This window comes from Egretta garzetta, unplaced genomic scaffold, assembly GCF_000687185.1.
Source record: "Egretta garzetta isolate BGI_Z169 unplaced genomic scaffold, ASM68718v1 scaffold353, whole genome shotgun sequence".
In the NCBI taxonomy this organism is placed as follows: domain Eukaryota; kingdom Metazoa; phylum Chordata; class Aves; order Pelecaniformes; family Ardeidae; genus Egretta; species Egretta garzetta.
Genome location: NW_009259307.1, coordinates 1,532,568 through 1,549,881, shown reverse-complemented (window position 1 = coordinate 1,549,881; position 17,314 = coordinate 1,532,568). Strand labels below are relative to the sequence as shown.

Below are 17,314 nucleotides of genomic sequence, written 5' to 3'. Positions count from 1 at the left end.
ATTCCTGGACCATTTCTGCCACAGGCTCATGTACAGGAGAAGCACAGCTAATAGCTACCAAGCTCAGTGAAGCGCGGAAGCCGCATTGACCCTTCTCCACTCTTTTTTCTCTCAAAGTTCCACTGAGCAAAGATATATCTTAATATATCCACTTTGACAGAGCATCAGACATGTCAAATGTGAAGACAGTAACTCAGGTTTAGTTTTTTAAATTTTTAATCTTACGATCCTGAAAGGCTTATGGCATTTTACTACAATGAGGGATGTGGCTATGGCAGGGGAGGAGACCTACCAAGGAATGCTCATTCGTTGTCTTTCCCCTCCTGAAATCCACTCCTGCTTTCTCCAGCACATAGTTTTGCAATGACTTTTTTTGTGTGGTTCTGTGTTTTGGACAGTACCCAGATTTAGCTGTTGCAAAGAGCAGCCAGTTGCTGGGGCTGTGCAAACACGCTGGTTGCTAGGTGGGGTCCCCTGTGGTGCTATAAAAGCATCACGAGCCCTCTGCTCTCTTACTCCTGCCTGTGCTGCCCGGAAAAGTGGTATTTGTGAGGAAGAAGGTAGGTTTTTGTAGTTCTTTCCTGCTCCCTGTAGACCTGAGAAACTTTAAGAACTGTGCACTAAATTTGTCAAGTGACAATTTACTGTTGGTTGGATTTGCTGGCACAGAAAATAATGGGTTCAGACAGGAGAAATTCTTTCAGTTTTGAAAGTTTTCATGTACACGGAAGGGCTTGGAAAATCACTGTTTTCATTTAATGCATGTAAGGAATTGAAAAAAAAAAAAAGATTAAAAGTAAACTTATTTGGAGTGGACTGTTTCCCATGTTTTCTCTTTACCTTTGTAGAAATCTGCAGTAAAACTGGAGTTGCTGGAAAACTAATGTGCCTTGTATGGAAACATAAAAAAAAGAAACAGCTGTTGTTACTTCAGCAACAGTTTGCTCCTTTGGAACTGCAGAGGCGTCTTTGCTTATGAAAGTGATGAAAATGAGGCAAACCAATCTTTTAGAAACATAAGAGCAAAACTGGTTTTGTGACTGAGAACTTAGGCAAAGCCACATAAATAAAGGGTCCATGATCTGGGGTTTGTTCTGCTAAAACTTTCTACTGAGTTTTCCAAAGATGAGATTGTTTTTCTCTGTGATGTTTTCATTCATATCCAGTGGAATTTCCCACTGTAAAATTTTTCATTCTAGTTGCAATGTTGATCATTCTGACTGGGAATGATAAAAGCATGAATATCACAATTTTTCAAACTGCAAAATTTTACGTTCTTGATCCTCTTTCCTTTTAAATGAGCCATCTACATATTCCAGTTTGGGAAGTGGGACACATGACCTGGACAATATTTTATTAAACAGAATAACTCTCAAATAGGTATTTGGTATGGAGTATCCAGAAAGAAGTGTCACACTTTTCTATGGCTCGTTCTGTTTGCACCATTCTGTAGTTATATATATTTTTTCATCTCCCTGTTCATAGACTTTGTCCTGAGCTCTAAAGTAAAGGAAAATATATGGCAGAAAGCCATCAGTTCTTCCAGTCCTTTTCATACTAAAATAAAAATAATATTTTGACTGAATTTGTCCCTTCTGGATCTAGGTATTGTTTACATGATCTTTTTTTATTTTAGAGTGGCATGAGTCAAAGCATTGGGAAAGACCTCTACTCTGTCAGGGGGCTGGCTGCCTTCCTAGGTTTCATTCTTTTTTCTTATTAGCCTTAATTTCTTATAAAGCAGGCAAGCAGTTTTATGTGTAAGATGGTTTCTTAACTTTCTGAGCAAATTCAAGCAGAATAAGGTCTTTAGCTCTTCTGAAAAGCCATTGCCTACTTTGACTTCTATTAAAATTATGTTTTTTACTAGATGGAAATAGATGGCCACAGTGTCTTTTTTTAAAAAGGAGGAAAACAAAAGACTTCGTTTTTAAGGCACAGAATTATTTTACTGTATCTGTAATATAAATTAAGATAGACATGAAGGTTACAAGGCTTAATAAACCAAATTTAGTGTAGTCTAGCAGCCTTCTGCTCCAGTCATTGCAAAAGCAGCAAAACCTCTAGAGCTGGGTGTGATGGCTGGGGGCAGGGATAGGAAGAAGTAATGTTTTAATCCTGCTGCATATGGCCTTTATGTGCGCTGTTATAAAATGCAGAAGAACTTTAGATCCTATATCACTTCCTGTAGCCTCATATACTTCTGTCAATACAAGAAGGGTACAGGAGTCACTGTAACAGCTTGATAAAATACTGTTCTTAATAGCAAAGTATGCTTTTCTGATCCTCAGTGAACGACACAAGCATAAACTTCCACAATATTCTGACCATTATTTACCCAGATGAGACCTACTCTAAGTAACACACAAATACAGATTTGGAGTCACTTTCAGGCTTTTCTAGCAGCACAGGCATAGCTGAATTTTGTACCCTCAGGGCTGAGGGAAGGGCACAAAAGCAAGAGTTTTCTGAGGAAGAGGAAGTGTAGGTGGCTCCTGCCTCGGAGAGGGGAGGGAAGGGTGGAACTGGGCAGGAGGGCTGGAGGAAGGCCGTGGGAGGGAGTTGCTGCTTTGTTGACAGCTGAACATGGAAGTTAGTTTTACGATTTTGGGATGAGGTAACAAAGCAGCTGGGCTGCAGCTGCACTGCTTAGTCCTTGGTGTTTGTCACTTCACATGACTGCTTTTTGCCCTTCTTATGGGACACAGTCCGTAAGTAGGGCAAGAGTGTTTGCAGCATAAGTGAGATAATTTTTTATACTTGTGTATATGATCTACATTATATGAACTGCACCCCAAGACCATGACTAGCATCTTGTCTCTTCACACTACGTTCAAAGGCTCCAATTTACCCAACAACATTATCTTCAGTTTATTGTTTATGTATATGCTTTAAAGCCAAGAGTTTGCTACAGAAGTGCGTTTGGGGAAAAAAAAAATCTATTCTGAGCAGACCAAAAATACTTTATTTAATAAAACATTAATTTCTGATCTTTGTTCCATCACTGTTTCTATTAGCAAACAGAATACTCCTCACACCAATGTTGTAATGAAGCAACCTGTTCATTATTTTTCGGTGCTCAATGTCAAATCACATCATAATTGGTCTTTTTTCCCATTCTGCATGGTATCTTATGGAAAAGCTGGACTGGTTTTCATTTTGAGTGTTAAAAAGCAAAAATGACTTATATCCCCTTCTTGAATGGGTAATGCTCTGTTCTTTCATAAAAGTTGGAGGAAATATGTAAAAACTAAGGAACAGTGTAGGTGAAACTGTCCAGTTTTCTTGTCTAAGAAAGGGGCTAGTCAAAGAAATTACATGAGAATACATTTAACAAGGGAATATCTTTTGTCTTAACATAACACACGAGCCCCAACCTCAGTAAATGATGAGACAAAAATAGTTGTTTATCACTGAATTTGAATGGAATCAAATATTCCGTAAACTAGATGGGCATAGCTGATACCTTAACTAATGGGGAAAGACAGACTTTAATTTGTTTCTGGTAACTTCCTTTTGTAAGTCAATGCTAATGCTTAGGTATAGCCTGTATAGCAAATAGTCTAGCTAGTTTGCTGTTCTATTTCTAATCTAAAACTTCTGCAAGTAGCTAAGGGTGTAGGGGTGAGCAAGCAGTTGCAGAGCACTGTGTCACCTGCCAAAAATTACCTGCTTCTAGTAGCACAGGCCAATTACTGCTTGGGAAACTAACTCCTGCATGTCATAGTTCAAGAGAAAGGATTTTGAGAGTGGGAAATGTTGAGTTGCACTGGTGCTTAAAATGATGAAAAATGGTTTGTAATTTGATGTATCTCTTCCCAGAAATTCAGCCAACATGTCTATGGTATCAGAATTTCTGAAACAAGCATGGTTCATGGAAAATCAGGAGCAGGATTATTGTAAGTATTATCACCTTTTGAGAGTATCATGCTTATTTTCAAGTATTTTTAGAAGTGATTTAAAGGCATAGACAACCAAGCATCTTTCATGTACTCAAAGGGAGGAAAACCAATGGAAAAACTCCATCTGATTAGAACTGGAACCCAATTTTATTGCAGCATATAATCTAATATGATTAAATAACCTAGTAATTCTGCTATCAGATGAAGAATTACTCTTATTTGCGCATATCAGTCTAGTTATCAATTTCTAGGAAGAACTAGTTACTGTAATGAAATTGTAATTCCCAGTGGCAAATCACTGATTCACTCAAGTTTTCCTCTTTGAAGTAGTAATCTGATGCAGAGGTGTATGGATGTGTACCAACATGTTCAGGTGACGTACATGAGAAAAACAGGGACTTCTAGGCTGAGGTACACAAAGCCATGAGCTGGAGCCCAGGAACGTAAGGGAGGAAGTAAAGTCACTGGTATGTGTACTACTTTGTATCATATGTCGTGCTTACACTGGAAAGAGTTACAGTATGCAATAAAATATCTCAGACAATCAGTACTGATATGGATTAGAAGGGAGGTGTATGGTGGTGAGAAGTCAAGAGTTATTGCACTAGGATGATGTGAAGAGTCTTTGTGATAATTAAATAGATTAAGATACTGAAATGACTGTCAGCAAAGGTAAAGCGGCACGCTGTGAAGTCACAGGAAATACTGAAGGAACTTTCATCTTGAAAAAAATTGAACGTAAGAGGGGAAATTTCAGTAAATAAGGTCTTCTGCTCTAGACCTTTGTGGATTCTGCAGTTTTGACTCCATGACATTTCGTGCATAACCCTTAGGCTCCACCACCCCATCCCCCTTGCACACCCAAGGTCCTGAGTTGTTCTGGTTGTGTTGACTACAGATTTTATTGACAGTAGATAAGATTGTCATGGAAACCAGTATACAAAGACCAGCCTGGCATGCCTAGGAAACAAGCAACAAACCAGTCCCTTTCCTCTGTTGGCTTATCACACAAGTCAGAATGTTTTTTTCAAAAGTACAAGACACTGCTTTAAGTATGCAGTCCCTCTGCTCTCATACAAGTCCTAGTGATATAATTATGTAGGGAGTTGAGTATTTAATTATCAGATGTTAGAAGTGTACAAAATTCAGTACAGAATGTTGTAGGTAAAACGCGCCCATAAGACCTTGCCATTTGTCTTATGCTATTTAACTTTAACAGCAAAGGATTTAAAAAAAATTAAAATAACGATTTGTTGAAACAGGACAAGGAGTATAGGTGATTGTGAAAAAGTTTAGCTAAACTACTGGGTTTTTTTTTAATAAAAAATCTCACCATATATCATGCCAAGGGGAATTTTTAATAAATAATTCATCCAAGAATCTTGGGGCATTTTATAGCTTCTGTAAAAGACGGTACCAAGTATGGCATTGGTTAGGTAGTGCTATTGGGTTATAGGCCATACCAGTAACCTGATTTGTCATGTTGCTGATTTAGGGCAATCCATGTGATCTGTCACATAGTAGAATTTGTCATCCCTATTTATTCCTGAGCACTTTAGATACTGACTAGGGAGTGCCCATCTAGGAGTGGATTCACCAAAGGCAGCCAGTAGATAATGCCTGTGAAGAAAGTGCGGCTTATGTCTGAAGTTTCAAAGAAGCTGGGTAACAGTTCTCCACTTCCTCATAGGATTAGACTTGAACTCTTCTCCAAAACCTTGCATGCAAGAAGTGCTTGTAGCCTTAGATATGAGTCAGCTGAGAAGTCACTTAATGTGATGCACAGTCAATTTGCATAAAATGAACAAGGAAATTAGTAGCACTTTACTGGCAGTGCCTGTAGGATTTAATTGTGGGTTTAGAGCCTTTAAAATTTAGATATAATTGCCTAACATGACAGTTAAGAAGGGTTTTCCTGTGGAATCCAACTTAATCTGGGAAATAGGTCTTCGGGTGCCTAAAACAATATATGAAGTACTTCCTGTTTAATGTAAGAGGTGTGAAAGGAATAGATTCAATGCATATCAATTTCTGAGTCTGTTTAACTCTCTGTAGTTACAAGGCTCTGTATGTTGTTTGATAGTCCTGTAATAAGCAATCCCAAATAGATGGTTTATTTAGGCATCTAAAACTGCTTCTGTGTAAAAATATTCTTTAGAATGAGCAATTTTTATTGTTTTTTTTCCCCCCCCTCTACAGAAAAGTTCAAAAGGTGGCCCTGGAGTACACTCATACCCTACCTTTGATCCATCAGCTGATGTTGTCGCTTTGGACAAAGCTATTACTGTAAAAGGTAAGAGGAGTAAATATTCAACCTGCTCTCCCTTAGGAAATTTTGAGAATAGCACTGAATAAAATATCAGAGCAAGAGGCAATGGCAAGCAGGAGAGGTGTCTCTGCTTTTAAAAGCTTGGCAGTACATTAAACTATGCCACTTGGTAAAGAATCTCAACTCTTTGGTGTCATGAGGTTGCATTATAATTTCAGACCTTAGTAATATATTAAAGTTCTTGAATATGTTGAAGAAAGGGTTGTACAAATTTAATTTCTAGAGAATCAAAAAATATTATAACATACCATGCTAATACTTTTTTATTTGATTTCTGTAAAATCCCTGCAAGAGGCAGTGAATATGCTGATAAGGTAGCGTATGCTTCTACTGCACTTCTCTCTTTTAATGAAATTCACATTTGGCACTTTGCTTGTACTTTGAAACCTTTTTCAATTTAACTTATGGAGATTAAACGAGTATGCTGTCTAATTATTTTTTTTTTTTTTTAGTTATTCTGTAGCGTAAATTCTGCACTCAGAACACTTTAAGATTTGCTGTATGAAATTGTATAAACATAGGTTTATGTGTTATTGGGTTTCTTCACTACATCACTAATTGTAAGTCAGTAGATTATTACAGTTCTTTCTTTGGTTAAACTTCAGTGTGTCAAGAAATCAAAATATGACATAAAGCAAATAATAAGATGTAAAAATTATTATTTGGCTAAATAACGTACTAGAGACTGCTATAATATTTCCAACATATTAGACATGTTCTTTTTCTGTGTCTCATAGGTGTGGATGAAGCCACCATCATTGACATCTTGACTAAAAGAACAAATGCTCAGCGTCAGCAGATCAAAGCTGCCTATCAGCAGGCTAAAGGAAAGGTAAAGTATATTCAAGCCAAGCTTAAATTTACACACCGTGTATCAATGTTGCTCCTGGTTCAGATGCTACATATAACTTTAGCTTCATAAAACAAAAAGTTAGTCTTCTGCCTCTGTAGTTTGTGAAAACCATGACAGAATGATAACACACTGCAACTATATTGCCAGTGCTGAGCCTTTAGGTATGGTGGCCACTATTTTGAAATAAAAAGAAAAATTCTGAAATTCCGACTTTCCAGCTTTTTGAATGCCCTCAAGATCCTTTAAATCACTAAATTGCTAGGAATGCAGAGAGTTCACTGACACCTGGGAGACAGTTTGCTGAGAGAAAGAGAGAGATGGAGAAGGGAATTTGGAGGCATCTCTCTGAAAATTTAAGTCCAGATAGAATACTAAATAGGACCATAATGCTGTTCCACAAGTATGGATTCCACTGGTATGAGGATGGGTGTACGGGGGGCAGCGTTCTTCTACCTCTGAGTGGAAAAACTGCTAGGCCCTGGAACTGAGGAGTTTGGAAATTACTTCATGTTCCTGGAAAATATTTTAATTGCTTTTATGTTTCTGTATAACGAATTTTCTCCAGTTGAACCTGTAACTCTAAACTGAAAATACAGTTGCACAGCTGGCATACGAGTGTTACTGAGTGTTTGCTCCTTGGAAAGTAATTCCTTTGATCTTTTTGCCTTGTAACTCTAAGTGTAACTTTTAAAGGCCGCCTTAGAAAATAACTCTAATATCTCATTTTAGCCTATATTTCCTGTTTCTGTTCAGGAAGCTTCACTTGTGGTTTTCACAGACCTCTTATCCCTCAGAGGAAGCTTCAGCCTTGCAATTACATTTTTTAAGGACTTAAAATATAACTTCAAAGACACAGGGAGATTAATGCTGTTAGATTATTAGATACCCTGGTTCCTGGCACACCATGAAAAGCAGAACAGAACTAAATATGGACATAGGTCTTGCTTCTGAAATTACCTCTATTGCTTAGGTATCCTGACAAAGAAGGTTGACCTCGCTCTTACAGCCACACCCTTGACACATACTCAGTGGAAAACAGGGCTGTAACTTTCAGTGTAACAAAATAGAGTAATGAGCATGTCCAGATTTTTTTTTTTAAACTTAAATTAGGTCAAATTAGAATACAGCTCAAATCTTAATTTCAGAACTTGCAGTTTTGTGTAGGGCAATATTAGAGTATGTCCACCGAGTTTCCACTGTGAATTCTGTATCCTTTATGCAATAAATGGATAAATTTAAATGTTATCTAGATAAGCAACCCAGTCATAATCTTAACAGCAATATAGTATTGCCTTCTCTTAAAAACCAAGCAGCCTGTTTTGAGTGTTCTGATGCTGTAAATGGGTGAATATGGCTGAACTACAATGTGTGAAAGCACTCCTGAATACTTACTGAAAAACCCTGCCACTTTGATTAACATGAAGGTGAAAAATTAAAAATTTCAAGCAGGGATTCATGATTATTTCTAGTAGCTAAAGAAATTATATAGACTAAGATTCATCAGAGATCAGACTTAATTTTTGGACTGTAGTTGAACAGCAGCTTTTATACCATTCACTAGCTTAGTGTGTTTCTTATTCTTCCTGTCACAGACTCTGGAAGAAGCCTTGAAAAAAGTTCTGAAAAGCCACCTGGAAGATGTTGTTGTGGCTCTGCTCAAAACTCCAGCTCAGTTTGATGCTGAAGAATTAAGAGCCTCTATGAAGGTACGGCAAAAGCTTCCGAGAAAAACTTTCCTAAAAAGCATAAATAATTACCAGGGCCTGGAAGTGACACTGCGCTTGGATTTAAAAGCTTGTATATTATCTTCATTTTAACTCTATTTTGTAAAATAAATCCGTACTGGTAATCTGGGTTCTGAGAACCCAGCAATCTCCGCTGAATTTCAGGGTTGGAGGAGACTGGTTGCAATCAGTATTCTTCTCTGAGAATGAACTCCTTCTGCCTTCTGAAAACTGGTTGCTGATGTAGTGGTAGAAAGCCACAGTGTTTACATACATGTTTATATAACAGAAAACAAAAAGGGAAGGGGATATTTTTCTACCAAAATTTTACATTCCTAAATTTATGTACCCTGCTTGGTCTCTTTAACGTTTCTTCTAGGGACCAGTGATATTAGATGTGATAAAAAAAAATTCCAAAACAGCTGAAATAACAATATTGTATGGAAGCACAATGTTCATAAATTTTCTTTCCTGTTCCACATGAGGCCTTCAAAGCCAAGTCCATGATTTTCATCTTATTTCTGGTCTTCTAAATTTTAAGTTTATCGTATCAAATAACATTTCTAAAAATTCAACCATTTTTATCAGGGGCTTGGAACTGATGAAGATACCTTAATCGAGATTATGGCCTCAAGAAACAACAAAGAGATCAAAGAAGCCAGCAGATACTACAAAGAAGGTAATTCAGAGCAAGAAAGTATTAATGGTATAACTATATAGAAGATACATTAATGTCAGAGCCCTTCTTCTCAATATGAAAAGCTGAGAGGACCTTGTGGGAGGCAAGTGAAGCTTCACATAAAATTGAAAGAGTTGCAGGGGAGGGAGGTCATACTGACTTTATCTGGCCTACATAGATCCCAGTACAAAAGGCAAAGGCATATCCTCACTGCCAGAACTGCAGATGTCTCATGGAATGGGCCATGCATTTAGATGCTTTCTAGAATGCAAGCAAAACCCAGATGCCTTTCTTCTCTTGTAACTAAGCCTTGGATGACCTCTTAATATCTCACTAGGCTTGAAAAAAACTTATTTACTTATCAACACTGATAAAATTAGCAGTAGGAGCAACCAGTGAACTAAAGGGGGACAATCTTTGAAAAGGTAACTAAACTGTAATGTGGTATCTCCGATATATGTGAAGTTCACTGCAGTCTATCAGCATTATCTAATTTAGTCATGTTTTCTGATATTATGGGACAACTTTTCCAAGAGATTTCCATTCAAATAGTCTCAGTTAGGAGCCCAAATTAATAGTTTGATTTTTTGGAGGAGTTTTGTGGTTGAGCTCAGTGCTGATAAGAACAACCAGAAATAAGAATGAAAGACATGGCTCAGAAAAAGTTTCAGGCTGTTTTTTGTACTTCACAAGCAAAGGCCTAAGACAATGCCACCCACAAGACCTTAGAGAGGACTTTTTCAGCTTTTGGGTTTAGCCTCCAATTTCACAGCATGTCTCAGGGATTAGAGGACATGTTACAAATACACCCCTTGTCTTGAAGCTAAATGAGAGGAAGTAAGAAAACTGCAATTCTAGTGGGCATATTTAAGTGGGAAATTAAGAAAAGGCTGAAAAAAAATCATAGAATCATGGAATGGTTTAGGTTGGAAGGGATCTTTACAGGTCATCCAGTCAACGTACTTGATAACTTGAAAACAAACTACAAGTCCTTTCTCTTTTGATTTCAGTGCTGAAGAGAGATCTGATACAAGACATTATCTCTGACACATCTGGAGACTTTCAGAAGGCTTTGGTTGCTCTAGCCAAGGTATGCTGTGCTTAAACATTTTGAGTGACATTACCTGTAATAAAAAATTAATGTTGTCAAGACTATTTTAGAGAAAGATATAAAATAAATAAAGATTTAGGTTCTATTTATTTCCTTCCATTATTTTTTATTTACATATCTTAGAACATATGAAATTGTTCTTAAAGAAGCTATAATGAGATTTTATCTCAAATACATTTTAAAAAACCATGATGTTTATTTTCATTTATCAGTTACGCTTTTAAGACTTTTTTTTGTGGTAACTGTAAGCACTTGAAAAAACAATAGAAATAATGCCATGTCAGTTGACTAGAAATAGAAAAAGAAGAGATGCTTATAGTTAGAGAAATAAATCTTTTGGCTTGCTGTTACGACATGTTTCTAGTAGTTAGGTAATAAGACAGGAGCAGGGAGCTAACAAGTGGACAGTGTTTTGTGAATTTATATTCGAAAGCAGATGAGTTTAAACACTGGAGCTGCCCAATAAAAAGACTCCTTTAAAATACATGAATATTTGATTCCATGATTGTTGAGTACATGAATATTTGATTCCATGATTGTTGAGTACATGTATATGAAGCTTGCACATGTATGTGGGATTATTTTTTGATACGTCCATGTGCATCATTTTGATTTTCAGTTTTTGGTTTCAAACCAACTTGAAAGGAGTCTATTGAATGGTCATCAGGGACCAAATCACAGATTCCAGGCCTGTAACTTCATGTTCAGAAACAATGCTTTCTGTAGATTTTAATGTAGGACTTCAGAAATAAGCTCCTGATGGCCTTAGAAATGTGAGCTCTGACTGATGAACAAATACAACAGCTTTATTCACAGAATGATTGACATAACTATCTATCCGCAATTGTGTATTAAGTTACGTAAGAACGGTGGGGAAGGACTCTAAAATACTGAGTTTTGGTGAACTGAATGATTGTGAAATTCTATTTATTGATCTATGTAGGCTGACCGATGTGAAGTTTCTTATGTGAATGACGAGCTTGCTGACAACGATGCCAGGGTAAGATCATAACTGGCACTTTGCAGAACTTCTTCATCTGACTTACTTGAGATTAAAAACTCTGGCTTGCAAATGTTCTACCTGAATCTTGTGTACTGCAGACCTAACGGAGATTTATATGTTATGTAACAATCTTTTCTGAGGGGAGACTGTTTTACAAAGTTCATGTAAGCTTCACTATCTGAAGGAAATTAAGTCTTCCTCCTAATAGCTTCAGAAATATTTCTGCAAGACCTCTTCTAGTTTGTATAAAGCATGCAGACCATTTGAAGTAGAGTTCAACAACTGGAGAAATTAGTCACCATCTTCCTTCTATTCATAATACAGTTCTTGAAGTGATGGACATGGTGTGCTCAAGTATGTGAAGAACCAGCTACCATACCTTGACCAGTGAGAACTCTGCAGTCTGTTACATATATATATATATATATATATATATATATACACACACACAGAGGAGAGCTAGATGATGATTGTAAAAAGTCTGAAAATATGTTATGTAGCTGCAAAATGCTCTCTAGGTACCATTATGACATAAGTATAATGTATTACTTGATAGAGCTAAAGTTAGTTTGAGTTTGTGTGGAGTTTTGTTATGGATAGTGTCAAGGGCTAGAGTTCACTGCTGACAAGCAATAGCCTACCTTTGGCTGCTGGCCTCAGAAGTACAGTATTTCTGTTTGGGTTTTACTATACTGATGTTAACTTTACTAGTTTCTTTTCTTTATGACAGGCCTTGTATGAAGCAGGGGAGAAAAGGAAAGGAACAGATATTAATGTGTTTGTTACTGTTCTTACTGCAAGAAGCCACCCACATCTCCGAAGGGGTAGGTTTGATGAAACTTCATGCTTCACAGCAATTTTATTTTGAACATGGCCTGCTCATGAAATCAAAGAAGATATAGATTATCAAGAAGTGACTCTGACTGCTACAAAGTTCTTTGTAACTGGACACGTGCTTGCTGACTAAGGACGTAGTTGGCAGCTTGGCTGTTCTTTTCATATTAATGAAGAGCAATGCCATTTAGGTTGTCAATAAAGCTATTACCATGAAGTCTCACATGGCTAGTGATCACAAGACCAAGGGATCAGTGTGGCAGGGGTTCTGAATGCTCCCCAACATGCTCTTGCTCTTCATCCAGTTTACCCTGGGTAGAGGGATATCACCTAATATCAGTCCCCAGTGGAGTCATTGGACCACCTTTATCCCTACCAGTGGGAACACAAACCCAGGCATCCTAACAAAGTCCCATTCCTTATGCTGACTCCACCAGTCCACAAAGTAACACTGCTCTTTACACTGTGTTGGCTGAAGAAAATATGAAAGATGGCTTACAATCAGTCATCTGTGTGCACTGCTGCAGCAGGGAGGGAAGAATAAGGCAGAGGCAATGCAGGGTGAATACTGTGTTTTCATCACTATTCACTGAGTTTTCTTCCCTTATTTAGTCTTTCAGAAGTACACCAAATACAGCAAGCATGACATGAACAAGGTACTGGATTTGGAGCTGAAGGGCGATATTGAAAAGTGCCTGACTGCCCTTGGTAAGTAGTTCTGCAGATTATAACCTAGTATATATATTGACCATATGAAAACCTACTTCTTATTTCTGTCACACTTTCTCTGACAGGAAGCCATTCTGGGCTTACCCTGCTTCATTGAGAAACTTGCTAAATAATACTTTGGAAAATCTAGTCCAAACACAATGATTTAATTGAGTTATTTAAAGTCAGTTAAAGTTGACGAATGAGTAGAAATACCCCTCCTGATGCATAGAAAGGTCATCAACATAGGAAGATCTTTACAGGAAGTCAATATGCCAAAAAAGAGCTGTCATAGCAGCTCATCTATCTATCTATCTATCTATCTATCTATCTATCTATCTATCTATCTATATCTCAGCATATATTAAGACCCTTAACATTACTGTTCCTCATGAAAAATAAGGTGAGGCAGTCACTCACTTAAATCACTCTTGTCGGTGGACCAGCGGTGGAATCAGAAGCCAGCCACCCATCGTGTTCTCAGCATTTGTATCACAGTCAAACATACTTTGGATAAAAGAATGATCCCATCAGACCCCTCTTAATATCAGAAGTGGAGGGCAAGTACTTAGTATAACTTGGTTTACAAAATACCAGATCATAACCTCCAGCTCTGCTGTAGAAGACACAAATGCTTTCACATTTTTCTTCTTGGGAACTGCAACTTCTATCATAATTTTGTAGTAGTAAACTAGGTTTACTGTCTTGTAACTATTCTCCCCTGACTGAATTGCTTTCTGAATGGACAGAGGAAAGGAACTGCTGCTTCTCCCGTATTTTGAAGACAGGTAACAAAGAAGTAGATAAGTAGGATATGCTGGTACGAATGCTGAGACTCCTTTTAAAGTGTTTTCTTTACAAACTTTTGCCTTTTGTTACTTTGTTACGTGTATAACAGATGTGACCTTATCTCATTGTTTCACTACAGTAAAGTGTGCCACAAGCAAGCCAGCTTTCTTTGCTGAAAAACTCCACCTGGCAATGAAGGTAACCTAAAGAAAGAACTTCTCTTTGTAAACATGGGGCGCTTTGTAAGCTGAAAAATAACAAGCTAGCTAGACTTCTCTAAGCCCTTTCTGTTATAAAAAGTGACCACAGAAGGAAATTCAGTGTACTTCTCTCTCTTCTTCTGTTCTTTCCTTTGAAAACTCTGGGTGTCTTTCCATAGGAGGAGCTGTCTCTTTGCTATAGTGTGTTCAGGAAGGCATCTGTCCATCCACACATATATCTTTTACTCTAGACAGTGACAGAAAGCTAATTGGAACTTTTCTTATTTATGAAGCCACAAAAATATTAGTGAAAAGTAAATAGGGAAGCAATTACAGATCTGGACAAGAACCTTGCAGAAGCCTAATCTTTGACAAGATGTCCATGGTCCTTGTGGCAAATTTGGAACCTGAGTTGAGTGAGGCAGCTGGATATCCTGAAACTGTCTAGTATGCACCTATTTTCATAACTCCTGTGACTTGGTTAGGAGTAGTATGTGAAAAATTGAGTGAATTGTTATGAAAATACAGTTCATTGCACTCTTAAAAAATAATAAAAAAGGCAGTGAAGTCTAGGTTGTCTCTGGTGTCTAGCAAGCAAAGTGAAGGACATGCCTCTTTTTAGGGAACAGCTAAAAGAAATGTGTAAAAAGACAATCCACAGGTAGAGGTAGCCTGTCAGAAGTGAATTGTGCTCATAGGGAACAGAAGGGGAATATGAGAAGACCCCCTCATGAGAGGTGTTAAAGGAATAGGATGTGGCCTCTACATCCACAAAGAGGTTTGATGGATTAACCCACAGAACCTTGATTTAAGATGTTTCAATGACAGAAGTAACTTCTTTTTTTCTTTTTTTCTTTTTTTTTTTTCTTTTTTTTTTCTCTTTTTTCTTTTTTCCTTTTAACAGGGCTTTGGGACACGGCACAAAGAGCTCATCAGAATCATGGTTTCGCGCCACGAAGTGGATATGAATGAGATCAAAGGCTATTACAAGAGTCTCTATGGCATCTCTCTCCGCCAAGCCATTATGGTAGGTTTTCTTTCAGGTCATGTATGAAATGCAAAACAACCAAATGATTTTGGAAGTTCAGCAAAGCTTTGTTAACTCTTCTGCTCTTCAGTCACCAGTTCCTCCTGAGTAACCTATTGTAGCTGAGTAACTCATGTTCCCAATGATCCACATGCTGGTAGAACTAAGTCATTTTCTGGGGCAATGGTTTTGCCACGAAAGCTATAGCAATTTGTTAGTAATGGTACATGTTTCAGGATATCATCTTACAGTAGAAGCCAAGAGTTGAATGGAGAGTATAGTATCCCCAAGTTCCTGTGCTTGGGCAGACGTAAGGTACATTGGCCGGAGAGCGGAGATGATTGCAGTAACGGTTTTATGGGAGATACTTGATGCAACTGGCTATTGTTTTTTAACATCTGAGGTACTCCTGTAAATACCTTGTTAACTTAAAATTATTTTACCTGCTTTCCAGGTGACTTAAATAAAAATATCTTCTTAAAGGGCTCAGACCACCTAATGTATTTTCCAGAAAATTTAAACTGGTGAGGGACTTGAAGAAAGCTAAACTTGCTAAGCAGCTTTGTGGAGGCTAGTAGAAAACAGTACAAAAAAAAAAAAAAAAAAGTCTTGACTGGAGTAGAAACATATTCCCTGCATGTATCAAAATGCTTTTTTGATTTTTATTGATGTCTGCTACTTTTTCAGTTAGGTGCCAATTTTCACTTTTATTCTTCCATCATGAGTGTGTATGATCTATAATTTGATATGTAATTACATTTCCTCATCATGTTCCAAAGTGATGATTGCATCCAAATGGCTTGAGGCATAGCTTGGCTACACTAAGCAATTCAAATGTCTCTGTAAAGTAGATTCAAATTTGAGAAAACATAACATGTAATAATTGCAGTGCATGCTTAATGCATATTATCAATTTTTTCCAAGCTGAATAAGTGATCCTATGATAAATTGAGTATCACTGTACTCTTAGCCTCTGTTTGAGCTGTCCTAGATACAATGTGTATAGTGTTTTAATATTAATGAACATTGGACATCACTGATCAAAGAGGACACTTTCACTTTATCTATGGAAGAAAAGCTTAATCTCCTGGGTGGATAGAAATCTGTGCTCCTCTTCTTTATTTATGTCATAAGACCAGGATTTTTATTGGCCTTGTCTACCTCTGTTCTACTATGGAAATGCGTGTGTTTATTTCTAGGTCGAATGAATAACTTCAGTGAGGGTATGCAGTTCAAGTCCAGTCTGTGACTAACACATACGTGTTATCAAGTGATTAATTTACATAGCTGAAGGATTGACATTTGGTACATGTATATTGAATGCTTACTAAAATGTATTTCACTTGAGACCATTGTCCTAACAGTTGTGGTTTTTTGTACTTAAATTGACAGGATGAACTCAAAGGGGATTATGAAAACATCCTGGTGGCTTTATGTGGCAGTGATAACTAAATTTCATGTTCCTGCAATGCACTCAAGCCCTGTTGCTGAAGGTCTTCATACTTGCCTCAGCTATCTATATAAAATACAGGCGTTACACAATGAGGTTTCTCTGGAATGGTACTTAGTCCATATGTGTTGTGTCGAAAACCTGTTACCTGAAATGTATTTTTTAGTATCTTTATTCTGAATGGCATTAATGTCTCTTTTTGCCATTATTTATCTGAAGTCAAAGAAGACTCCCAAGTTTCTATTCACCTGATTAATCATGAAAAAAGTAAAGTTTTCATCTATGCAAAGCAAATAAACTTTTAAAAATAAAACTAACCCATGTGGAACCTTGTGTGGTTTTTGTTGCTTTTTTGCATTTAATTTCAAGTTGTGTATGTACAATGCATGAGAGAAAAATCAGTAAATAACTTAAATAATCAAAAAAGAATGTAGCAATATCACACAGTATAGCTGAGCCTATACCTTTCCTTTTTACTTCTGCTAGGTTTTATGTAAGCCAGATGTAAGAAAAATAACTAAAGATAACTTATTAAAAAAAATCTCCTGGTTTCAGCTGGGATAGAGTTAATTTTCTTCATAGTAGCTAGCATAGTGCTGTGTTTTGGATTTAGTACCAGAAGAATGTTGATAACACCCTGATGTTTTCAGCTGTTGCCAAGTAGTGCTCAGACTACTCAAGGTCTTTTTGAGCTTCTCCTGCTCA

At 37.2% G+C, this 17,314-nt stretch overlaps 1 protein-coding gene across 1 annotated transcript; it reads left to right on the top strand.

Moving 5' to 3' along the window:
* The first annotated feature begins 500 nt into the window (after positions 1-500).
* ANXA1 (annexin A1) lies at positions 501-16,937 on the top strand. The gene is made up of 14 exons (XM_009636125.2): positions 501-560; positions 3,823-3,899; positions 5,052-5,062; positions 6,102-6,195; positions 6,969-7,063; positions 8,677-8,790; positions 9,397-9,487; positions 10,498-10,577; positions 11,542-11,598; positions 12,332-12,425; positions 13,048-13,143; positions 14,072-14,130; positions 15,037-15,159; positions 16,552-16,937. The coding sequence occupies exons 2-14, from the start codon at positions 3,836-3,838 to the stop codon at positions 16,609-16,611; spliced, it is 1,038 nt and encodes a 345-aa protein (XP_009634420.1). The 5' UTR covers positions 501-560; positions 3,823-3,835; the 3' UTR covers positions 16,612-16,937.
* The last annotated feature ends 377 nt before the right edge of the window (positions 16,938-17,314 follow it).